Source organism: Camelina sativa, chromosome 14, assembly GCF_030686135.1.
Source record: "Camelina sativa cultivar CO46 ecotype springtype chromosome 14, ASM3068613v1".
Classification (NCBI taxonomy): domain Eukaryota; kingdom Viridiplantae; phylum Streptophyta; class Magnoliopsida; order Brassicales; family Brassicaceae; genus Camelina; species Camelina sativa.
Window position 1 is genome coordinate 11,003,824 of NC_141893.1, and position 21,714 is coordinate 11,025,537.

Sequence of the window (21,714 nt, forward strand, 5' to 3'; positions counted from 1 at the left end):
CTTTGGTCACCGGCCGGCCACCTACCTCCACCATCTCTAGCCACTTCCGGCCACCTTCCTCCACCACCTCCGGCCACCTACCTCCACCACCTCTGGCCACCTTCCTCCACCACCATTAAAACCCCACTTGGTAATTATTTCTACCCCTTATGTTATTTACTTAATTTTTTGAATTATTAAGCTATATTCTTAATTATATACCAGAATTTGGTTAGCAGACAAATTAGCCCTATTGGATAATAACATGCATGTGTACCAGTGTATATGGTTTTTTTTTGTGAACATATTATGGTTTTCTTTTTGGTGTATGCTATAAAGACAGGAGTATAAGAAATGATAAAACAGCAAAGATAAAGTATGGGATACGGAAAGAAGAATGTAGCTGGTTTTAATGGCAATCATTCATAATAGAAAGAGCCAAACAAGAATAACAAACATGATGATAAAGGGGGATATATAAATTTAAGAATGGATGTATAATTGTAATGGAAGGCACATTCCATTTTTTTTTGTTAATTGAGAGAGTAAATCCCCATACTTATGCAAGGATCTGAGACTAATCTTTATGGAGAGAGGGTATTTCACGGATAGGGTCCCCCAGGTATGCAAATGGACTGTAAGCAATGGATATATACCTATGTGGCCAAAGGGATAAAACTGAGTAATTCTGCATTTAAAGAGAATCGATCCTTGACCTAGACCAACAAGGCGACTCTTCTACTAATACTAGAACCACTAGCTCATCAGTTTGTGGTAAAGAATGGATGTAATCATTTGTTATAATTTATACATTAAAAAAAAATGGGGGCGAGAAAGAGAACAAAGGAACATGATTCCAGCGATTCAAATAAGTAATGTGCAAGACAACTTCCCACTATCCTAAAGTAAACCCTATACCTAATCTCCACGTTCTTCATATCCAATTTTGGCTAATCTCTTTTTTATATATATAATATGTATGACTCATTACAGAATCGATCAATATTTTTTTTTTATTTTATTTACCAACAATCTAAAATATGACTTATTAATCAGTACTATATGATTTCTATTTTTTTTTAAACAAAACTCTAGTTACAAAAACCATGTTTACTCTGCAAGATATTTGATTGGCTAAGACCACCAAAAACATATCAATATTTGGGATCAAACATATACTAGTACTATAATTCATCACTCACTTTTTCGTTTGTCCTTTTCCAACATTTGTTATATACGTATATTATTTGAAAAGATTTAAATATATATGCCGAATGCCTTTATGTATATCTTACAAAATCCATAACAATCACGATAATTAATTTCACAAGACACACGTATTAAACTCATTATAATACTAGATTAAAAATGAAATGAAATACTAGACGTCGGTTAAAGAGGACAAAACCAAGCTATCTCAAATCCAATGATACAAAGAAAGAATTATTATTGACTAATATACCCTTAGCAAAATTGTATGTACTTCTTTAAAACACACCATTTGATCAATGAACCAAACTTTCGAGGTCGGCAACGCAATATGGATGAAGAGCAATCGCCTTCAGCGTCACATCCATCAAGACCTACATTGTAATAAGATGAACTCGTGAGAAGCCAATTTTTTAAGAGACGTAACAAAACTAATATCATAGATCTTTTACCGTCACAAAGTAAATCTACTTAACTAACCATTTGATTATCTTTTACTAATTAAAATATCAAGTACTGAAAAGAGTTTGTCGTCGAGCATACTTATTACTATAGTGACAAAACATGTTCACAAGATTTTGTTTTACCAAATGGAACGTTTAAAGGTGTCATTTCCTAACCAATTCTTAATTTAAAGAATACTATATAGATACAAACAGGTTTATCTAAAATACTAGTATATAATTAGGTTCAAGTTCAACCCATTTCATCTTTGATGTCATCATCATTCAACGCATTGATATTATTTATTTGTACAGCCAAATTAAACTAATCAAACCATACATATTCCTCACCGACCAATCGTGTTGCTACACACATTAGCAGCCTTTACTTTAGAATTATACAATCATGCTTGCTTTTGTACCAAGAGGTTTGGTCCTCTTCCTCATCCTCCAGCGAATCTTGAAAAACAATAATTATTTGCCGTAAAAAAACTAAAAGACCACGCAACTACGCAACTACACAACTGTCACAGAATCATACGTCTCTCTCTCTTTTTTTTTTGCAAAAGCCCTTAGAAAAAAAAGAAGAAAAAAGACGAGAGAGAATATGGTCCACCTCATCGTCGCATCTTTGGACACAAGTCGCACAACTAGTGGCATCTTTCTCGCCTTAATTATTAAACTAACACAAATCATAAAGCCATAGAAGAAAATGACTTGTTAACTCTAAACTCCTTAACTAATCACTTTAATTAACACAAAAGTGAGCAAATGATTAGTACTACTTACTAATCGGTGGCGTTAACAAGATTTTCTAACGCGACTCAAAAATACAAAAACGCGTCTTCCTTGTTTCTTTCCTTCTTTATCACAACGATTATTTCCGTTTTTATTCTTTACAAACGATTTCAGAGAATAAAGTAATTAAATTCCATTATATATATTCCTTTCTTTAATCTCTTTACATATATAAAAAAAAAAAAAAAGGAATTTCGGAAAAAAAAAAAAATAAATAAATAAAAGGAACAAGAAGAAAGGTACTTTTGTCGGCCGGCGCAACCCAAAAAAAAAACCAGATCTCTTCTTCTTCTTCAGATCAGTGTTTTATTAAGCACGACGAACCCTTGTTCTGTTTCTTCTAACAACCAGAAGCAAAAAAAAAAAAAAGTTTTAATTTTTGTGAGGCTAAGCAAAAGAGAAGAGAAGAAGATGACGGAGTATGAGAATGGGAAGAAGAGGAAAGTACGAAACAAACATCAACTGAAAGCACAGTTCTTGTCTCAAAGGTATCTAATCTCATGCTTCTGTTGTTGTTTCTTCGTCTTGCTCTTCTTCTTATCTTCCGACCGTATCTCCACACTCTCTGTTCGCTCCGATTCCCTGAGACCGTCTCTTCGTGTTCCTGCTCTCTCCGTTTTATCGTCCATGGATTCGATTCACCGTTCGTTTCACGGCGGCGGTAAGTTCCCTGAGTTGAGAGTTGACGACAGAGTTCAATTCCCCGACCACTTGTTGCTGATTCTCTCGAGTAAGATCGGGAGAGGTGATGAGAAAAACCTAGTTTGTGTGTATCGTGGAGTAAAGGAAGAGACTTTAGTGTTGCCCTCGATTTCTAGTGACGAATTCGATGAGTTTAGATCCATTGTTCGTTGCCCTAACGCTCCTTTGAACTACTCTTCATCTGTTGATTTGCGATTCCGTGGAGATTTGGCGAAGAAGAGGCAGAGGCAGAGCAGTCGTGTTCATAATTGGGAAAAAATTGGTTACGAGGCCGTGGTTGATGGTGACACGGTGGTTGTGTTTGTTAAAGGATTGACTCGAAGGCCTCACAAGGAATCAGATCCTTCTTACTACAAGTGTCAATTCGAGATTGGTGATTCGGATGAGAAAGAAGTGACTCAAGCTCTCGCTGCAGCGCAAGAAGTTGTGAGGTGTGTTTCCCCTGAGAGTTTGAAGCTAAATCCAGAGATGATGTTTCGTGTGAGCGTGATTCATATTGATCCTAGAGGAAGAACTACGCCTGCTTTGCCTTCGGTTGCGAGACTCTACGGTTCTGATTTGATCGAGAAGAATGTGGTTCATAATAAGCATGAGCTTTGTGTTTGTACAATGCTTTGGAACCAAGCTCCGTTCTTGCGTGAGTGGATCATGTATCACTCGTGGCTTGGTGTCGAGCGTTGGTTTATATATGACAACAACAGCGATGATGGTATACAAGATGAGATTGAGTTGCTCAGTTCGGAGAATTACAATGTGAGTCGACATGTTTGGCCTTGGATCAAGACTCAAGAAGCAGGTTTCTCGCATTGTGCGGTTAGAGCGAAAGAAGAATGCAATTGGGTTGGATTCTTTGATGTTGACGAGTTCTACTACTTCCCTACACATCGCTCTCAAGGCTTACCGAGTAAAAACGCTTTGAAGTCTCTTGTATCAGACTACACTTCATGGGATCTTGTTGGAGAGATCAGAACAGAATGTCATAGTTATGGTCCATCCGGTTTAACCTCGGTTCCATCACAAGGCGTGACAGTAGGTTACACTTGTAGACAAGCGAACCCCGAGAGGCATAAGTCGATCATACGACCAGAGTTGCTCACGAGCTCATTGCTAAACGAAGTTCATCATTTTCAATTGAAAGAAGGAATAGGGCATATGAGTTTGGTGGAGAGTGTAGCGGTAGTGAACCATTACAAGTACCAAGTTTGGGAGACTTTTAAAGCAAAGTTTTACAGAAGAGTGGCTACTTATGTTGTGGACTGGCAAGAGAATCAGAACCAAGGGTCTAAAGATCGAGCTCCGGGGCTAGGGACAGAGGCCATTGAGCCGCCTGATTGGAAAAGAAGGTTCTGTGAAGTGTGGGATACTGGATTGAAGGATTTGGTATTGTCGAATTTTGCTGATCAAGTGACTGGTTATTTGCTGTGGCAGAGGCAACAACAACAGGAATGACTTTTTTTTTGTTTAGTTGGTTGGTTGGTTGCTGAGAGATAACTTCATCATGTGTACATTCATTTTTACATTTGACAAGGAGATTTACATACGAAGTCTATATTGTTATTTCCTTCTTTTGTTACTTCATTTTTTTTGTTGGGTTGGTGGTGGGAAGAATTGAAATGGCTTCTAATCTTTTGTTTTTTTCAGAGTTTACCACATGTATAAATTTCGGTAACACTGCAAAATTCTTCTTTTTTTTTTCTTTGGGTTCTTATATGAATTTATTAGTCTTTCGATCCTTGTTTTGTTTGGTTGATGTCATTCATAATATATATTTTTGTCCATATAAACAAAAGTTAAGAATCGCATTTAGTTACCTATGTAAACAATGTTCTTGGGTTTTGGCTTATTTAAGTTGTCAAAAAAAAAAAAAAAAAAAAGTTAAGAGTATGTGCATACATGCTTCTCATTTTTGTCTTTTTCTTTATAACAGGTTCCAAACTCTTGTGACTTATTTATTACCAGCCAACCTTTCACAAACAAATAATCTCAATTAAGTCACATTACTAGTAGATGCAAATTCAAAGTTTTTCCATCAATTGATATGTTGGAGTAAAATTACAAATTTACAATGACTGATTTTTAAGGCAAAACCTATCAATAATACACAAGAAATTTAAAAACCATACAATCCAAAAATTCTTATTGTATAGTTTGCATTAAAAAAAAAAAAAAAAAAAAACTTTCCTTTTCAATGACAACATGGAGACTAGTAGAGAGACTGACTGACTTAGTTACATATATACATCATCTTCTCTTAAACACATGCTTTTTTTCTTTTCCAAACTGCGTCGTTTTGTTATCAGATTCTTTTTTTTTCCAAACAAAACAAACCATCAAAATACCAAACAAACCAAAAAAAACAAGAAAAAAAAGATAAAATACTAATAATTTCCACTAAAAGTTACTAAGAAAACAAAAAAAAAAAAAAGTCAAAAGTTTCCCTTTCTCCTCTCAGTATCATCACACAGTCAATGAACTTTCTTCCGCCATAGAAAGCTCTCTCTCCCTCTCCTTCTCTGCTTCTAACCCTAGAAGACCACCGAACTAGATCCACCTTTTTTTTTTTTTTATTATTATTATCATGAAGAAGATCTTCATTACACTTCTCTTCATCACCACCTTACTCTGTTCATCATCTTCAGCAGAAGACGACGTTCTCTGTCTCCAAGGTTTGAAAAACTCGCTCACGGATCCTTCTTCTCGACTCACCTCATGGTCTTTCCCAAACTCCTCCGCTTCTTCGATTTGTAAACTCAGCGGCGTTTCCTGCTGGAACGAGAAAGAGAATCGTATCATCTCTCTCCAGCTCCAATCGATGCAGCTCGCCGGTGAGATTCCTGAGTCTCTTAAGCTTTGTCGTAGTTTACAGTCTCTAGATCTCTCCGGAAACGATCTCTCCGGTTCGATTCCTTCTCAAATCTGTTCTTGGCTTCCTTATCTCGTTACGTTAGATCTATCTGGGAATAACCTTGGCGGATCGATTCCTACTCAGATCGTTGAGTGTAAGTTTCTAAACGCTTTGGTTTTGAGTGATAATAAGCTTTCTGGTTCGATTCCTTCTCAGTTGAGTCGATTAGATCGGCTTAGACGTCTTTCACTAGCTGGTAACGATCTCTCCGGTTCGATTCCTTCTGAGCTTTCGAGGTTTGGAGAAGATGATTTTAGTGGTAATAACGGACTTTGTGGGAAGCCTTTGTCAAAGTGTGGTGCGTTGAACGGGAGGAACCTGAGTATTATCATAGTGGCTGGTGTGATTGGTGCTGTTGGATCTTTGTGTGTTGGTTTAGTGATTTTCTGGTGGTTCTTTATTAGAGAAGGTAGTAGGAAGAAGAGAGGTTACGGTGCTGGGAAATCTAAAGATGATAGTGATTGGATTGGTTTGTTGAGGTCACATAAGCTTGTTCAGGTTACTTTGTTTCAGAAACCTATTGTGAAGATCAAATTAGGTGATTTAATGGCTGCTACGAATAATTTTAGTTCAGGGAATATCGATGTTTCGTCTAGAACTGGTGTTTCGTATAAAGCTGATTTACCTGATGGGTCTGCACTTGCGGTGAAGAGGCTTAGCGCTTGTGGGTTTGGTGAGAAACAGTTTAGGTCGGAGATGAGTAGGTTAGGAGAGATTAGACATCCGAATTTGGTGCCGCTTTTAGGTTATTGTGTTGTGGAAGATGAGAGACTGTTGGTGTATAAGCATATGTCTAATGGCACGTTGTTCTCTCAGTTGCATAATGGTGGATTGTGTGATGCTATTTTGGATTGGCCGACTCGGCTTAATATTGGTGTGGGCGCTGCTAAAGGGTTAGCTTGGCTGCATCATGGATGCCAACCGCCGTATTTGCATCAGTTTATTAGTTCCAATGTTATACTACTTGATGATGATTATGACGCTCGGATTACTGATTACGGATTGGCTAGGCTGGTTGGATCTCGTGATTCTAACGATAGCTCGTTCAATAATGGGGATTTGGGGGAGTTAGGTTATGTGGCGCCTGAGTATTCAAGCACTATGGTTGCATCTTTGAAAGGAGATGTGTATGGGTTTGGGATTGTGCTTCTTGAATTGGTTACAGGACAAAAGCCTTTGTCTGTTATTAATGGTGTGGAAGGGTTTAAAGGGAGTTTGGTTGATTGGGTGAGTCAGTATTTGGGTACGGGTAGAAGCAAAGACGCTATCGATAGAAGCATATGTGGTAAAGGACATGATGAAGAGATATTGCAGTTCTTGAAAATCGCATGTGGCTGTGTTGTGTCAAGGCCTAAGGAAAGGCCAACGATGATTCAAGTGTATGAATCTTTGAAGAGCATGGCAGATAAACACGGTGTTTCTGAGCATTACGATGAATTTCCACTGGTCTTCAACAAACAAGAAGCTTGAGTATGAAACTGAAAGTAGTCTCTTTTTTTTTTTGGCAGCTTAAGCGCTAAAAAGGTATGATAAATCTACTTTGTATCAAAAGCCTTTTTTTTTACTTTATATCTCATTCTTTGTTCCTTCCCTACTGTTCTTAGTTTTTAACAGTGTCTGTACTCTTGTTTGTCTTCTATCCTCCTACCGTATAATTCTGTACATTCGTTGGGTCATCAATGTACTCTTTGGAATGTATGTAACCTCTTCTGATGAAATGAGAAGATTTCTGTCATGTTTCATAATTGTATGTACAAAAGTTAACAAGTTCGTCTTGCCCTCCTACTTTGCCATTTGGTCTAATTCCTTATAGATTATGCCTTGGAGTTGAAACGTTGAAGAAGCTGTTTTTGACTGTTAATTTCATCTTTAATTCTTTAATGGTCAAAAGAGTCAATCCTTAGTTTGTTATGTTGTGATGATGATATCTTTTGGACGAGATGTGGGGTTTTGGTCTAATAATAAAGACAAGAGAGTTAAAAGAAACGGGTATGTTGGAGAGAGATGATGATGATGAGATAGTGGAGTGAGTCCTACGCGCAAAAAAATCCAGGGATATTTCCAACAAAATTCATAGCTCGCCTCAGTGGCGGAGCCAGCAACTTTGCTTACAGGTGTCATATATATATATGAATATTAATTAAATCAAGAAGTGTGTAAAAAAAGAAGAAACAAATGATATATAAATGCATATTTCAGATTTTTTTTTACAATAAGGAGATATTATAGAAATTTTTAGTCAACAAAAATGGAAAGATCATTATGGTTAAGTGGCAAAATAAATATGCATTGTATCAAAGAGAAGAATAGATCATATAACATTGGTGTTTCATTACCAAGAAAATATAACATGGGTGTCATTATGAATATTTTAAACCAAAACATGTAATTATTTAGGAAATTTACCCTATAATTAACAAAATATATAAATGTCATGGGTGTCAAGTGACACCCCTCTTTGTACGTTGCCTCCGCCACTGGCTCGCCTCCATCGCTGAATCGTCTCATCGTCATGTTTTTTCTCGTGTTTTTTAAAATGCTTGGCGAATTTACCGCTCTGTTTGCGGACGTCGGAGGGATCAACCCCGTAAAAGATAGGTACCATGGGACGTTTCAGAGATGATCTTCTAAGATCGCAGAGGGTAGCTAATTCATCTAGACACCAGGTAGCGTTAGCGTATTTACGGGATAAGACGATGACGGATGCGGCCGAGTCCTCGATGGCTTCGAAGAGACTTGGACCGATCTCATCCCCTCTTTCCATGCCCTCGTTGTCCCGGAAGACCCGGACCTTTTGCTTCCCGTTAAGAGCGACGTAGAGACGCTCACAGAAGTTGTCGCGCGTGTCTTTGCCTCGGAAGCTTAGAAATATCTCGAACTTGAGCCTATGCGGAACAACGCCTCCAGTCTCCATCTCCCTCTGATCCTCAACAAGCTTCTAGTCAACTCCTTTGAAATCTCATTACCTTTGGCTTTGAAAGCAGAGATGGATCTTTTAAAAATTTTAAGTGCCACTTTCTTTCTTTTTTATATGTTTATTTTAATTTGGTCATCTCTGCATCTCATGTCACGTACGTTAGCATTTTAAAACTTGTTAGTAGTTAGAGATTTTCTCAATTTCTATAATATATACTGATTTTTAATATTGTTTTGTTTCCTAGAGTTTTAACATATACTAGATGTTAGCTCACTACGCGTGAGTTGTTCATTCTGTATGAATTTAACTAAAGTAAATATGAATTTAACTAAAGTAAAGAAATCAAATTTTCTTTTGAAATAATATATTTAGTGTAATTAAATCATGTTGTATCTTATATGCCATATGCCGTATATTTTTGTAAGTATAGTCATATTTTAAAATTACTGTGATATATATTTTCATAATTTATTTTGTGGTGTAGTTATGCATATTTTTTATTTAATTATGGTGATAATTTAAAGAGATTTAAAATGTTTAAATTAAGAAAAAATTAAAATAATAAACAGTAGGTTTGCAGTGTCTCATACATATATAACTAAATGAGTCTAACCATAGATTATTAGACTAATACATTTTCCAGAAAAATAAAATTAAAAAAACAGCAACTACTTTATTAGGTTATTATCTTAAAGTCTTTAATTGTGTATGGACTTTGATTTATATGAAATGATAATGTTTCATATAGAAGAAAATAATTAAACTGTATATCATATATTATATGTATATCCTATTAAAATAAACTGAAATTTTTATTTATTTAAGATATCATTGGTTAAATCAAGGAAACATAATGATATTGTAGAATTTATAAAATTATGTGAGATTTGAAATATGAGGCTATGAGGGTTATAGTGAGATATATGTCTTTTTTTTAATAGATAATTTAGAAATCGATGTATCAAAGGTAACTATTTGAGAGTTACAAAAGTGCAATTAAGTGCATACTAATACATTTTTAACATGTTATATTATATTAAATTAAATTCATTGAGAACACTACAATGATATTGTTATGGGAATTACAAACAAACTTTTATACTTTTCCAACTCCTAAAATTAAAACTCATTTAATTTAAAAGTGAGTGTTGGTGGGTCCATAATTTGATTCAAAAGTATAATATGTTATACATTGATCATTTAAAAGGAATAGGAACATCTAATTCTCAAATAAACTTGATTTGTTTTGTTAAATCCAACATATGTTAATTTAAATTTAACTATGGAAATTTAAAAAATAACTATGAATAGATTAGAAAGGCAATAAATATAAAAGAAATATTTAATTTTTATTTAAATAAAATAAAATTTGAAAACAATGTTAAATATATATAATACTTTCTAAATTAAAATATAGAATCAAACTCTTACAACACATATGAGATATAACAACATTTGATATTGGTGAGAGAGGAGAAGAGAATGATTACATATAAGATGATAATCCAAATAGATAATGGAGATGAATCTTTAAAAATAAGAACAATATATAATACATATCATGTAGTCTCTAAAATTAAAATTTAGCATTAAAAATTACAATGATATTTTTTATTTGTTTTTTTGTAACCTATACAGCAAAAATAAGAAATTGAAAACAAAAAAAAATGAAAAATGATTTGAGGTATTATGGAAGAGAATGTGAGAAGTGGAAGAGAATGAGAGAATGTGAAAATGAGAAAGTAAAAGAATGCCAATATGTGAGAATGGGAGAATGCTTATTTATATGATAAGAATTGATGGAAGTTACATTTAGAATTATGGAGTTACAATAATAATTTAATGTTTTTGAATAAAATTGAATGGTTGTATATGATTAATGCATAATTTATTTTATTTTCAGTTATAGTTTTATTTTAATATGTGAATTAAATCCATTGTGTTAATTAGGTCTTAAATATTATTTAAAGTAATTAAATAATTAGAAATCAAATAAAAAATTAGAAAATATTAAAGGAAAATCAACCGATAAAGAGAGACCGAAACCTTATTTTTATATATATGATTTTGTCAGCCGTACGCCATACAGTTCTGCCTAGCCAATCAAATTTTTTTTGCGTTAGGTGTTAAAAAGACTATAAGAGAACAAGTTTTGATCTTCTCCAATATAGTTAATGATGATGATCTTAAGAAACATAAAGATCTGAAAACCAAAAGATCCACGCTTTGAAGTCAAGAAGAGAACTGCTAGATCAACAAATCATCTTTACTAATCAAAAGCACAAAATAAAAACCCACCTGAATTAACGCTTAAAAGTTTTATATGAGATGTATATATGTCAAAGACGCAAAGTATACCAAACATAAAAAAAAAATGGAGATTAGGAATTGATGAAGTCATACCCGTAAATCAATCCGGAGATATTTCCGACTAAAGTCATAGCTTTTTTCCATCGTTGTATCTTCTCCTCACCAAATGTTTTCGAAAGATCTTCAAAAACTTTTTTGAAAGGACCGTCATCATGTGTCCGAACTTCCCATGGTTGGACCTCATAAAAGATCGGCAACAGCAGACGTTTCAGAACTGCTTTCTGATCGCAGAGCCTAGCTAATTCTTCGAGGCGCAGGTGAGAGTTACCGTAGTTAGGGGATAAGACTACGACAAAAGCCACCGAGTCCTCTATAGCCTCCACGAGACTTGGACGTAGCTCATCATGATCCCCACCTTCCACATCATCGTTCCAAACCCGGACCTGTTCCTTGACGAGCGCTTCATAGAGACGATCCGTGAATTTGTGGCTCGTGTCTCTTTGGAAACTGAGGAATGTGTCCCACTTGATCCTCGAACGCGGATTGAAAACAGAGGTGCCGGTCTTCATCATCTCCCGATCTTTCTTCTTCGAAATCAAGTTTTCAAAGTCAATAGGATGCAGGAACTCTTCACGTGAATCTGTATTACAAGTTTTATACTATTAGTTTTAGACTTTAGTGTTTACCAAATTTTATGTTTTAATTCTTCAGTCATAATCCTAAACAACGACATGACTCTTCTCCAAACCGAAAACGTCGTGCAGTTTCATGTGTAAAACAATTCTGATCAACATTCACAGGCAACAACAAGTTTTATTATATATATTTTCTACGCATTGATTTTGTGAAGATTGAAGCCTTCAAAGGAATTTTTATTATTTTTTTTCATCATAGCTTGTATATATTAGAAAAATGTAAATCATATATGCAGTGAAGAAAAGAATAAACAATAGTCTATAATGAAGGTTATAACATTTGAATTTTTATCATCTTTTTTCATCATAGCTTCCTTAATATGTCTGGTTCTGAGGGAATATAGTAGGAAAACTATAAAGAAATGTTTTTAGTGTTTCTATTTAGTGGCTTACTTGTTTGAAGGAAACATCATCATATCTGAGCAACAACGGTTTGTATCGATAAGATTGACTGTGAGCAGTTTGATAACTTCTTTGTGGGTAGCAGATCATGTAACAGTAGATTCACTTTCTGAGCTGGCTTCACCTTCGTCGAAAGATCTGAAAAAATTGGCAAGCTTCTGAGAGACGGTTAACTGTGACTCGGTTAATAAATGTTCTTCGCCTTTAAAATCATCATCCCCTTCGTAAACCAGATGAATCCCATGCATCTTTAACTCCACGCCTTGTTTGATTGGCGGTTGTCTTTTGATCACTTGGATGGTATACCCGTCTTTCATCGTCATAACCAATGGGTGCAAAGCTGAGTAACGGCAGATGTGGAGTTGATCATTACTTGTTCTAGGAACTCCAGAGAGGTGCAATGTGTGGGTGCATAAGGCTAGGCCAAGTTTGAGAATTTGGGCTTGAACCTCCAACACATCAGGCAGCTGGTAGTCATCTCCCGTTTCCTGCTTAAGAGCCACAACAACAGCAAGGACTACTCCTCTTAGCTCTCTATTTGGTTGAGCTGAAAACGTGAGAGGGCCTTGTGAGAACCAGTCCGGGATTCTGTTTCCAGGCAAGCTCAGATTCCTCAGCAATTTCAAAGAAGCCTGCAATGAGATAAGCAAGTTTTATTTAACAGACCTTTGGGATTCACCTAATTGAGATTCTATAGAGTTTGTAGAATCACCTTGGAGAGTCTTTTCTTTACTGCAAGGGAGAATGTGGAGTTACATCCATTCATGTATAATGTTATCAGACCCGTCAAGTGCTCTAGGCCTGGAATATCAATCACTTTCTCACAGTTTGTGAGATTGAGCTCATGCAATACCTTAAGGTTGGAAAAGTCGGATATACTTTCCAACGAAAAGCAGTTTGCCAGACTTAGCTGCTCCAGTTTCCAGGGAAGAGGAGGGAGACACTTGAGCTCTCGGCAGTCATACAATGAAAGCTTTTTGAGATTTAATAACCCCTTGAGGCTAGATGGAAGGCTGTGAAAATAATTATTCCCGAGATTCAGTATTTTCACAGACGACATCTTCTCAACAACATCTGGGATTTTACCGGATATTCCACAACTACGAGCATCCATTTCCTCAAACAACATGAGGTTTGAGAACGAATATGGTACTTCCACAAAATGAGGTTCTTCACTTTCAAAACTTCTAAAAAGAGGTTTCTTCAACATCTTTAATACCCTTAGATTTGAAAGGTTCCCAAAACTTTCTGGCAACTTTGTCACCGAAGTTTCCTGCATAGACAGATGGTGAAGTGATTTCAAGTCTCCAAATGATTCAGGAAGCCTCTTAAGCTTTTTACAGTTGTTCATTCGGAGTACAACTAGGTTTTCCAGCTTGCCAAAATCTTCCGGCAATTTCTCTATGTTAGAGCCTTCAAGATATAAGCTCTGGAGTGTGTCCATATCTCTGATTGATTCAGGTAGAAACTTCAGGGATTTACAGTTTCTCAACTCAAGTTTGCGAATAAAGTGCAGGGCACCAATCTCCTCTGGTAGAGTTTCAATCGGGGTCCTGTCCAACTGTATCTGTAGAAGAGAATTTAAACCACCAATTGAACTGGGAATCTGTTTCAAAAGATTGCAACCTCCTGCTGAGAAGTCAGTCAGACATTGCAGTGAACCAGGGTTTAGAGGTAGCTCTTCCACTGCGCATCCATTGACAAATAATTCCTTCAACAATTTGAGCTCATTAATAGTGTCAGGTATCTTGGAAAGGGATGCACAATGCATCAGATGTAGCTTCTGGAGGTTTTTTAGATATCCAATAGAATTCGGAAGATTTTGCAATGCAGTACCATCAAGATATAAATCTTCCAGCGATGTCAATGTTCCTATGCACAAAGGTAGTTCTTTAATAGATCTGCAACTCTTTAGACTAAGCTTTTCAAGATTTTCGAGGCGGTAAATGGATTCCGGTAACTTCTTTATTGCAGGTCCATCAAGAAGGAGCTCTTTCAAACATGGCATGGCACCAATGTTTTCTGGTAACACACTCAGATTTGAACAGCCAGAGAGGAAAAGTTTTTCAAGACGCTTCAGCCCAGAAACATCCACAAGAAATTCAGAAAGATTTGAACAGTTTCTGAGGTCTAGCTGAAGTAATGTTTTTAGATTACCAACTGATCTAGGAACCTTCACCAGGAGGTTGCATCGCTCAAGAACAAGCTTCTCTAAGGCTTTATGGTTTGACAAATCAGGAACGGCTTCTAAGCTGTGGCAGCCACGCAAATTTAAAACCTTCAAGTTCTCATCAACCTGAAAATCAGAAATAACTATTTTTAGCAGTGAGACTCTAACTTAAACTCTGTATATATATATACTTGCCCTAGTATAGGCCTGTGAGGAAATAAAAAAGCCTTACCCCTTTGCTACGCATACTCTGGATTCGTCTTATTCTACTCTCTGAAAGATCAAGAACAGCAAGTTGCCCAGCAAGAAAATCCGGTGGGATTTTCTAATGGGCAACCTTTCCACTGTATCCACTTGAGTTCAGATGGAAGGAGTTTTAGATTTCCTTCCAGGTTCACATGATTAATCTGAAGAAGTCTCAACTTATTCATTGGTACGAAAGGCTCTACCCGAATGGTGCTTTCATAACATTTTGGCTTTTCCTCTTCTTGAGATGATATAAATTTATTCTTCAGGTAACTATATAGAGATTTGATGCCCGGATTGCTCTGAAGATTCCACAACGAAATATCCTCTGCAGTCGGGTCCCAAGCAGACTTCTTTCTGAAGTCAAATACGATTCCTTGGATGGATGATGTTCCCTGTTATCGCATTAAAGAAAAAAAGATCATGAGGATGGAAGTCAAATACAAAATGATATATACAATTGTAGATATAAATACCTTCATATTGTTCAATAAGGTCATAATTTCAGAACGATCCCAGAGTCTACTTCGCATTCTAGGATCACCGGGAATTTCTGTAAGGTCCATTTGCCTACCCATGTCTCTAATCTGATCATGCATCCAAAGAGTATCGTCTGAAAAGATCTTAACAAGAGATTTCTGTCTGAGGACACTGAGAGCAGCCTCAGCGTTAAACCCACATCCGTTCAGTACCTCGACAACTTCTTCTTTTGAAATTGTCATTCTGAGAAAGAGACACGCAATGTCGAGGAATACTTTCTTTTCTTCATCGTCTAAAGATTCGTAACTCAGGGCCAACACATCCTGAAGATTACCTGGTTGGGTATCTTTCAGCTTCTCCAATTCCTCACGGCCAAAGTCATGCCTGGTCATTCCTGTTTCACGGCTGAGATGTTTCTCCACCACAACCTGTGTAGCAATACCAGCATGGTCAAACCCGGGAACCCACAAAGCATTAAAGCCAGACATTCTCTTCCAACGAATCAGTGTATCCTCGATTGCACATGTTAGTGCGTGGCCTATATGCAATGCTCCTGTAACATTAGGAGGAGGAAGAACAATCACAAACGGTGGTTTGGAACTCGTAGCATCAGCCTTGAAAAACTCAGATTTCTCCCACCATTCATACCATCTGAACACAAAAACAACAAACAGAGATGAGATTTTAACAATTGGTGAATCAAAATAAAATCAAGAGAATAATTAGGGTTATAGAGAGAACTTACGATTTCTCCACTGCAGAAGGATTGTATTCTTTGGGCATCTGTGAAGATAACCTCTTCTTCTCGCCAATAGGAGTTTCCGGATCTAAGAACTCTTCTTCTTCATCTTCTTTGCCAATCTTCTTCTCTGCAATTTTTGTTTTAGGTTTTGCTGACTTTACAGCTTCGCTAAGTTTTGCTTTTTCCAAAGCTTTCTGCTTTTTTCATCTCTTTTTCTTTAGCCTTCTCTTGGTTCCTCAGTTTCCTTTCCATCTCCATATCCATCTTCTTCTTCTCCGGTTCTTCGGACATCAAGATTTTTTTATCAAAGTATCTTCTCTGATTTGTGAAGCAGAGACGAATGTTATAGAGTACTACAAACGCAAAAGCTAGGTTAGTGAAAAAGGCGTTACTAATACATGTAAAGGAGAAATATGGAAAATTTGACAGTTATGGGAATTTAGAAAATATGTAGAAAGATATACAGACGAGTTAAAAAAAAAAAAAGATTTTACTCTTTTTATATTTATTAAAAAACATGTACAATATTGTATTAAGTCATTATTTTGGTTTTTAAAGAAGAGTTTAGAAATAAGAGGATTCCAGTTTCTTAGCTCTGTCTCCTGCACGCCTAGCCTCTGCATTGCCTTCCATGGTGTAACTCTTCTCCTGCCACCACAAACGACATTACTTTTTCATTGCAAAACCCAAAACCCATTGTTTACATATGATAAAAAAAAAATTGAATGCATATATTATCATACCAGCAAACGCCAGATGAAGGGAACACCATCTCTGACCTTTATCTTCTTTCTGATCACTTCTTCCGCTGCATACATCAGAGCCAATAGATTTTATTGCTGTTATATATACTAAACAAGATGAACATCCAACTATACTGAGTCTACAAACAAGCCATACCAGTCGAGGATTGGCCTGTCTTTAGCAGCAGCTGGCACCACATTTCACTGAAAACATCTATCTGTTCATCTGATGCCCCGACGATCTATTATTAATCATCAAACAGTTTTAAAAAGAACCATCAAAAGGTGTTTGATCAAGAAATTTCATGAGTTAGATGCCAGAGGTTTAGTTTACCTTGTAACCAAGGACGTTAAACTCTGACCCGAGTAGTTCTAAAGCCTCTTTGTAGTTACCCCTTGCGAACTCATACACAGCTTCCCCGAGCTGATATGAACACAAAACTGATATTGAGTAGTTTTAGTGAAAAAGATGCTCAAAGAGGGGGAACAAACAAACCTGAATCCCTTTCTGCATCACTTGTTGTTTCTTCTTATTCATCTTTGATAATCTGCAAGAAGAACACAGGGTGCATGACAAATTCGGTATCAGTTGGAAATAGTAGAAGAAAATAAATTCATACTAACCGGAACTTCAGACCCTCAAGTAATTCATGAGCTCTTGAAGTCTCTCCAACCTTTGCTAATGCCCAAACTATCAATATATCAAGGTGCCACTCCAAATACCAGTTTGCCTGACATATTAAAGGAAGTGGTAGAGGAATAAAAACCTATGGAACTGGATAACTTAGAACTGCAAATGACATGGGATGATGTATCACTAGTGCATGGCTTACCTGATCAGTTAAACGAACTGCAACAACTTTGAGACGGTCTTCAAAACCATCAAGAGCATCTCTTACATCTAAACGCAGCAACAAGCCCAATGCATTGAGATAAACCTAAAGAGTTGCAGACATTTGAATACTAGATAAAGGAAGCAAAATCATAATTTTCTGAATCGAAAAGAGGATTACTTCAGGAGGAACGGCATCGTCTTTCTCCAATTCTTTCCAGATGTGATCATCATAAATCTCCTCTACTTTACTCAATGGTGCCCCTCCTTCCAAGTAACAAAGAGCAACATGCCACCAATTGTGTGTATACCTAATAATTTGATCCATGTTTAAATAAAATTTATTATGGATTCTAAATGATAAGAGAAGAGCTTGATAATATGAGAGGGCCTTCAAGTAAGTGAGAAATGCTATACAAGAAAGATGAGCAAGGAGGCCAAGACTCTGAGCGTTCTTCCATGAACTCCACTGCTTCTTTAAAACGACATTCATGTTGAAGAACATGACATAACTATAACAAAAATATTATCAGTAAAGAACTACTGAGTGATAAGTTTTGAATGGAAACTGAGAATAAAGGATGCAAGTGTTTTATGTTATGTCAAAATTGTTAGAGAAACTCACACAGTGATGTGCCCAGGCGTCTTCTTTGTTTATCTCATAGCCTTTTCTGGAAGCTGCAGCAGCTTCTTCCATTCGACCAAGTTCTAACAATGGGAACGCAAGCGTACCGTGTATGTAACTTTCTTCTTGATTCGCAGGTAAAACCTACAATATCAAGCAGATACACAATCAACATTAATAGCCATAGATGGTGAATCATTTACTGAACATCAATTCAATTAGAACTAGATTACCTTCTGAACAAGACCCAAAAAGGGTTCAGGTTGACCCATGTAGAAACATAAAAGCTGTGCTCTCTTCAGAGAGGCCAAATCCTTTGGGAATCTTTTAAGTAGCTGCAACCAACAATTTGGATTAGAAAAAAAGTGACTCATAAATGACATAGCAATCTAACTACAACAAGTCTCATAGGAATCACACAGCCACTGGACTTTTACATCCCAAACCAGAATCGTTGTATTGGTGTCAAATTCAAAAAGATAACACTAGACTCTAGGATATAACATCTGAGAACCAACCTCGATGTGCATTTCAAAAGCCAAGTCATCATCCCTGTCCGCAGAGATCAGATAAGTAACAGCCTCAAAAACTGCTTTCTCATAAGGTGTAGATTGTTCCTGAAAAACAAAGGTATTAAAACTTCAAGATATTACCCCAAAAACCAAAGTAGAATATGAACTACAAAGGCAGTGGAAAATAATAAGACTCACGAGATTGGATGTGGCAGCTTCAACGTAGGAATTAGCTCTGGTAGGATCAGATGAGGAAAGGTAATGAGCAGCTAAAATATTGCCCAAAACACAATCTTTATCGTAGATTGGCGCTTCTAGAATCACTTTCCTATTCCTCCCATAGCTAAGAACCTTCATAAACAACAGAACATGATCAACAACAAGAATGAACTGAGATAAATTACAAAGATGGAAACTTTAAGAGACAGCAGAAGCTACCCACAAGATAGTAATTGGAAACCCCCAAAATTGAGCTACATAATGGGTCAAGACTCATAAAATGATCAAACCCTATTCATAAATCCGCTACAAGAATCAAAATTGATACTTTTTCCTAGATACCAGAGAAAAAAAAAAATCTCAAATTCGTATCTTAAGCCCTGTAAACAAATCGATAATCAAAGATTTTAACCTGTTGAAAATAGGAGTTAATTGCGTGGATGCAATCATCAGAATAGGTATTAACTTCGTAACCCCACCGAACACATCTAAGTGTTTTCTTCTCCATTTCAAGAGTCACAGAGCTTTCTTCGTCTTCTACCTCAAAAATCGCAGCTTTTCTATATACGAACACTTCCGTCTCTGTTCTGGATTTAGGATGATTTCAGATAATATAGACAGCGATTTCTTTTTCAGCAGTTCCCTTGTCGTTGTCATTAGTTGTCATTAATCATTTTAAGTGAACACGAGTTCGTGTCTTTTGTTATAAGAGTGACGTCTCACTTTGGCATATTCTCTACTTTTGGATAATGTCCAATTTTGTTATTTAGTAAAATAAACAAATTAAAGCCAAAGTTTTTTATACATAGCTAAGAACAAACAAAAACATGCTTAAATAGATAATTATCATAGTCTCATGACGCACTAAGCCAAAAAAGAAAAAAGAAAAAAAAGCCAACTAACCACATGAGAGCATCTGCATCGGTAGAATAGAAGAAAGAAAGATCCAAAGTGGCATATATGATTAGGCAAATACACAGAGAACTTCATACGAAACTTTCAAAGAAGACAAATCTTATTCACTCGTTCATTTATTTATTCCCTTCCCTCCCCCCCACACACACATTTACTTTGGAAGCATTACACATCACTGAATGTTGAACTTCAGCTTTGCGAACGCGACGTACTCATCGACACTTGCCATGTACGGCTTAACAGCTTCATGGGACCTGAACCTCTCTGCCCATTTCATCAACCCGGGTGTTGTCTCTTCTTGGAGAAACTTGACGCCGGTAAACACCTCGATCACGGAGATTGGACCTAAAAGGGTCCCACATGCAATGTCGAGGTAGCCTATGTTTTCTCCTCCGAAGAACCCTAACCCTTTGCTGCTCTTCTGAAACGTCTCTTCTAGTATCCCCAAACACTCCATCAGCTTTCCCGCCGCCGCCATTCTCCCTTCCTCGTCTTTTGCTCCCGCCGCCGCATTTAGAGACTCGAAACACTGTTTCATACAACACATAAAACATAAAAATCTTGAGTTGTTGACTTAACATCTGATATCTTCTCTGTTTCTAATCTCCACACTCAGATCTATATTCGAATATCAAGATCTAAGCATTTAGTTTGACTTCAAGAACCAAAGTTTCAAACTTTAACAAGCAAAACAGAGCATGTGTAACATAGATCCATGACCATGGAAATGAGTGTAAACTCGTTTACCTTGTCGTCGACGTACTGAGCCCAGAACCGAGCAGATGCGCGATCGTAAGGTTGAGACGGAAGAATGGAAGGATCAGATGACCAAGCTTCATCGACGTACTGAACGATGTTGAGGGATTCACAGATGGAGACGTCACCATGGATGAGGACAGGGACTTTCTTGTGGATGGGGTTAGACTTGATAAGGAGTTCACTTTTTAACTTAATAACATCAGGTTCGTCTAAGTACTCGTACTTGACAGATTTCAAGTGTAAAGCCACTCGTGCTCTAAGGGCAAAAGGGCTTGACCAAGAACCTATCAGCTTCACTGTATCGTTATGTGCCATGTTTTCTCCTAGTTGTTATTTATCTGAAACCTATTCAGGTGAGTGTGTGTTTATATAGAGAGTTGAGTTAGGGAGAAAAGAGGAATTAAGGGTCGTAATTCTCGTCAGCTAGTGGCATTGTGAGAGTCAAAGGCAGTGACGCGGTGTCGTCTAGAACGCTGATTTTTTATTTTATTACTGCACCTAAGTTACTATCCAATAGCGATGGCTTTAATATTTGTATTTTATCGTAGTCAAGAGTTCAGTATTGACCTCTGCAGCAAATACTTAGGCCCTGGTCGGAACAGGGTGCTAAGCAAGAATTGTTCAGTAAATCCAAGATTGGTTTTGCCGCCTTAAGGTTGCATAAGCCAAAACATAGCCGTTTATGCTTTACCTTTTGGTCTCTTTAAACTGCCGCTTTGAGTGACCAAAGGTAAACACAGCCGGCCGCACAGTCAAAGAAATCCAGACCCAACCTTTAGTCACTCTTAAGTCTTAATATTCATTTAAAATTCAAAACCTTGATCAAATAGGCCTGAACTTGTTCACAAGGCTTCAAACTCTGCCTCAGTGGCTCAGCCCGAAGCAGCTTTGTCACATTGCTAATTTACTTGTTTCTTTACTATATCATCTCTCTCTACTAAGGAAACCTCAACTTTATTTTCACCATAGGAGATTATTTTGCGGGTTATGCTACAAGATCTAAAGGTACTTTATAATTTTAATTACTAAGAGAAACAATAAACAATTAAATATGATCAAGGTGATGTATTGTTTTATATGTAAGGTGATTACTAAATGTTGTATGAATTGT

General features: G+C 36.7%; 6 protein-coding genes and 2 pseudogenes across 11 annotated transcripts; 2 read left to right on the forward strand and 6 right to left on the reverse strand.

Annotated features, from left to right (window-relative positions):
* The first annotated feature begins 2,453 nt into the window (after positions 1–2,453).
* Positions 2,454–4,863, forward strand: LOC104741121 (glycosyltransferase family 92 protein At1g27200). The gene has a single exon (XM_010461903.3). The coding sequence runs from the start codon at positions 2,841–2,843 to the stop codon at positions 4,578–4,580; it is 1,740 nt and encodes a 579-aa protein (XP_010460205.2). The 5' UTR covers positions 2,454–2,840; the 3' UTR covers positions 4,581–4,863.
* A 664-nt stretch (positions 4,864–5,527) lies between these two features.
* Positions 5,528–7,781, forward strand: LOC104741122 (putative inactive receptor kinase At1g27190 pseudogene; annotated as a pseudogene). Its single transcript, XR_015580248.1, has one exon. The product of XR_015580248.1 is annotated as a putative inactive receptor kinase At1g27190 pseudogene (transcript).
* A 668-nt stretch (positions 7,782–8,449) lies between these two features.
* LOC147928048 (toll/interleukin-1 receptor-like protein pseudogene) lies at positions 8,450–8,950 on the reverse strand (annotated as a pseudogene).
* Positions 8,951–11,203: 2,253 nt separating this feature from the next.
* On the reverse strand, positions 11,204–16,261 carry LOC104741124 (uncharacterized). Of its 4 annotated transcripts, XR_015580250.1 has the most exons (6): positions 16,002–16,261; positions 15,253–15,907; positions 14,763–15,171; positions 13,073–14,656; positions 12,352–12,992; positions 11,204–11,903 (listed from the first exon to the last, which is right to left on the reverse strand). XR_015580250.1 is itself a non-coding variant. In XM_010461908.3 (5 exons), exons 3-5 carry the CDS (start codon positions 14,775–14,777, stop codon positions 12,447–12,449), a joined length of 2,145 nt encoding a protein of 714 aa, XP_010460210.1. In that variant the 5' UTR covers positions 14,778–15,171; positions 15,253–15,907; positions 16,002–16,261; the 3' UTR covers positions 12,214–12,446. The 4 variants fall into 4 exon arrangements, 2 of the variants coding, with proteins under 2 accessions (XP_010460210.1, XP_087341099.1); XM_010461908.3 differs by lacking the exon at positions 11,204–11,903 and having other exon boundaries at positions 12,214–12,992; XR_015580249.1 differs by lacking the exons at positions 14,763–15,171; positions 15,253–15,907; positions 16,002–16,261.
* On the reverse strand, positions 11,335–11,835 carry LOC147928049 (toll/interleukin-1 receptor-like protein). The gene has a single exon (XM_087485996.1). It carries the CDS (start codon positions 11,833–11,835, stop codon positions 11,335–11,337), a length of 501 nt encoding a protein of 166 aa, XP_087342122.1.
* On the reverse strand, positions 14,812–16,039 carry LOC147928050 (uncharacterized). The gene is made up of 3 exons (XM_087485997.1): positions 16,002–16,039; positions 15,253–15,907; positions 14,812–15,171 (listed from the first exon to the last, which is right to left on the reverse strand). Exons 1-3 carry the CDS (start codon positions 16,037–16,039, stop codon positions 14,812–14,814), a joined length of 1,053 nt encoding a protein of 350 aa, XP_087342123.1.
* Positions 16,262–16,412: 151 nt separating the features above from the next.
* On the reverse strand, positions 16,413–19,684 carry LOC104741123 (uncharacterized). 2 transcript variants are annotated; one of them, XM_010461906.3, is made up of 14 exons: positions 19,342–19,684; positions 18,909–19,061; positions 18,717–18,815; positions 18,432–18,533; positions 18,199–18,342; positions 17,991–18,085; positions 17,755–17,884; positions 17,575–17,679; positions 17,366–17,472; positions 17,238–17,289; positions 17,076–17,165; positions 16,899–16,983; positions 16,742–16,806; positions 16,413–16,646 (listed from the first exon to the last, which is right to left on the reverse strand). In XM_010461906.3, exons 1-14 carry the CDS (start codon positions 19,435–19,437, stop codon positions 16,563–16,565), a joined length of 1,407 nt encoding a protein of 468 aa, XP_010460208.1. In that variant the 5' UTR covers positions 19,438–19,684; the 3' UTR covers positions 16,413–16,562. The 2 variants fall into 2 exon arrangements, with proteins under 2 accessions (XP_010460208.1, XP_010460209.1); XM_010461907.3 differs by having other exon boundaries at positions 19,153–19,359.
* A 175-nt stretch (positions 19,685–19,859) lies between these two features.
* Positions 19,860–21,111, reverse strand: LOC104741126 (glutathione S-transferase U13-like). Its single transcript, XM_010461910.3, has 2 exons — positions 20,592–21,111; positions 19,860–20,373 (listed from the first exon to the last, which is right to left on the reverse strand). The coding sequence occupies exons 1-2, from the start codon at positions 20,916–20,918 to the stop codon at positions 20,017–20,019; spliced, it is 684 nt and encodes a 227-aa protein (XP_010460212.2). The 5' UTR covers positions 20,919–21,111; the 3' UTR covers positions 19,860–20,016.
* Positions 21,112–21,714: the final 603 nt, after the last annotated feature.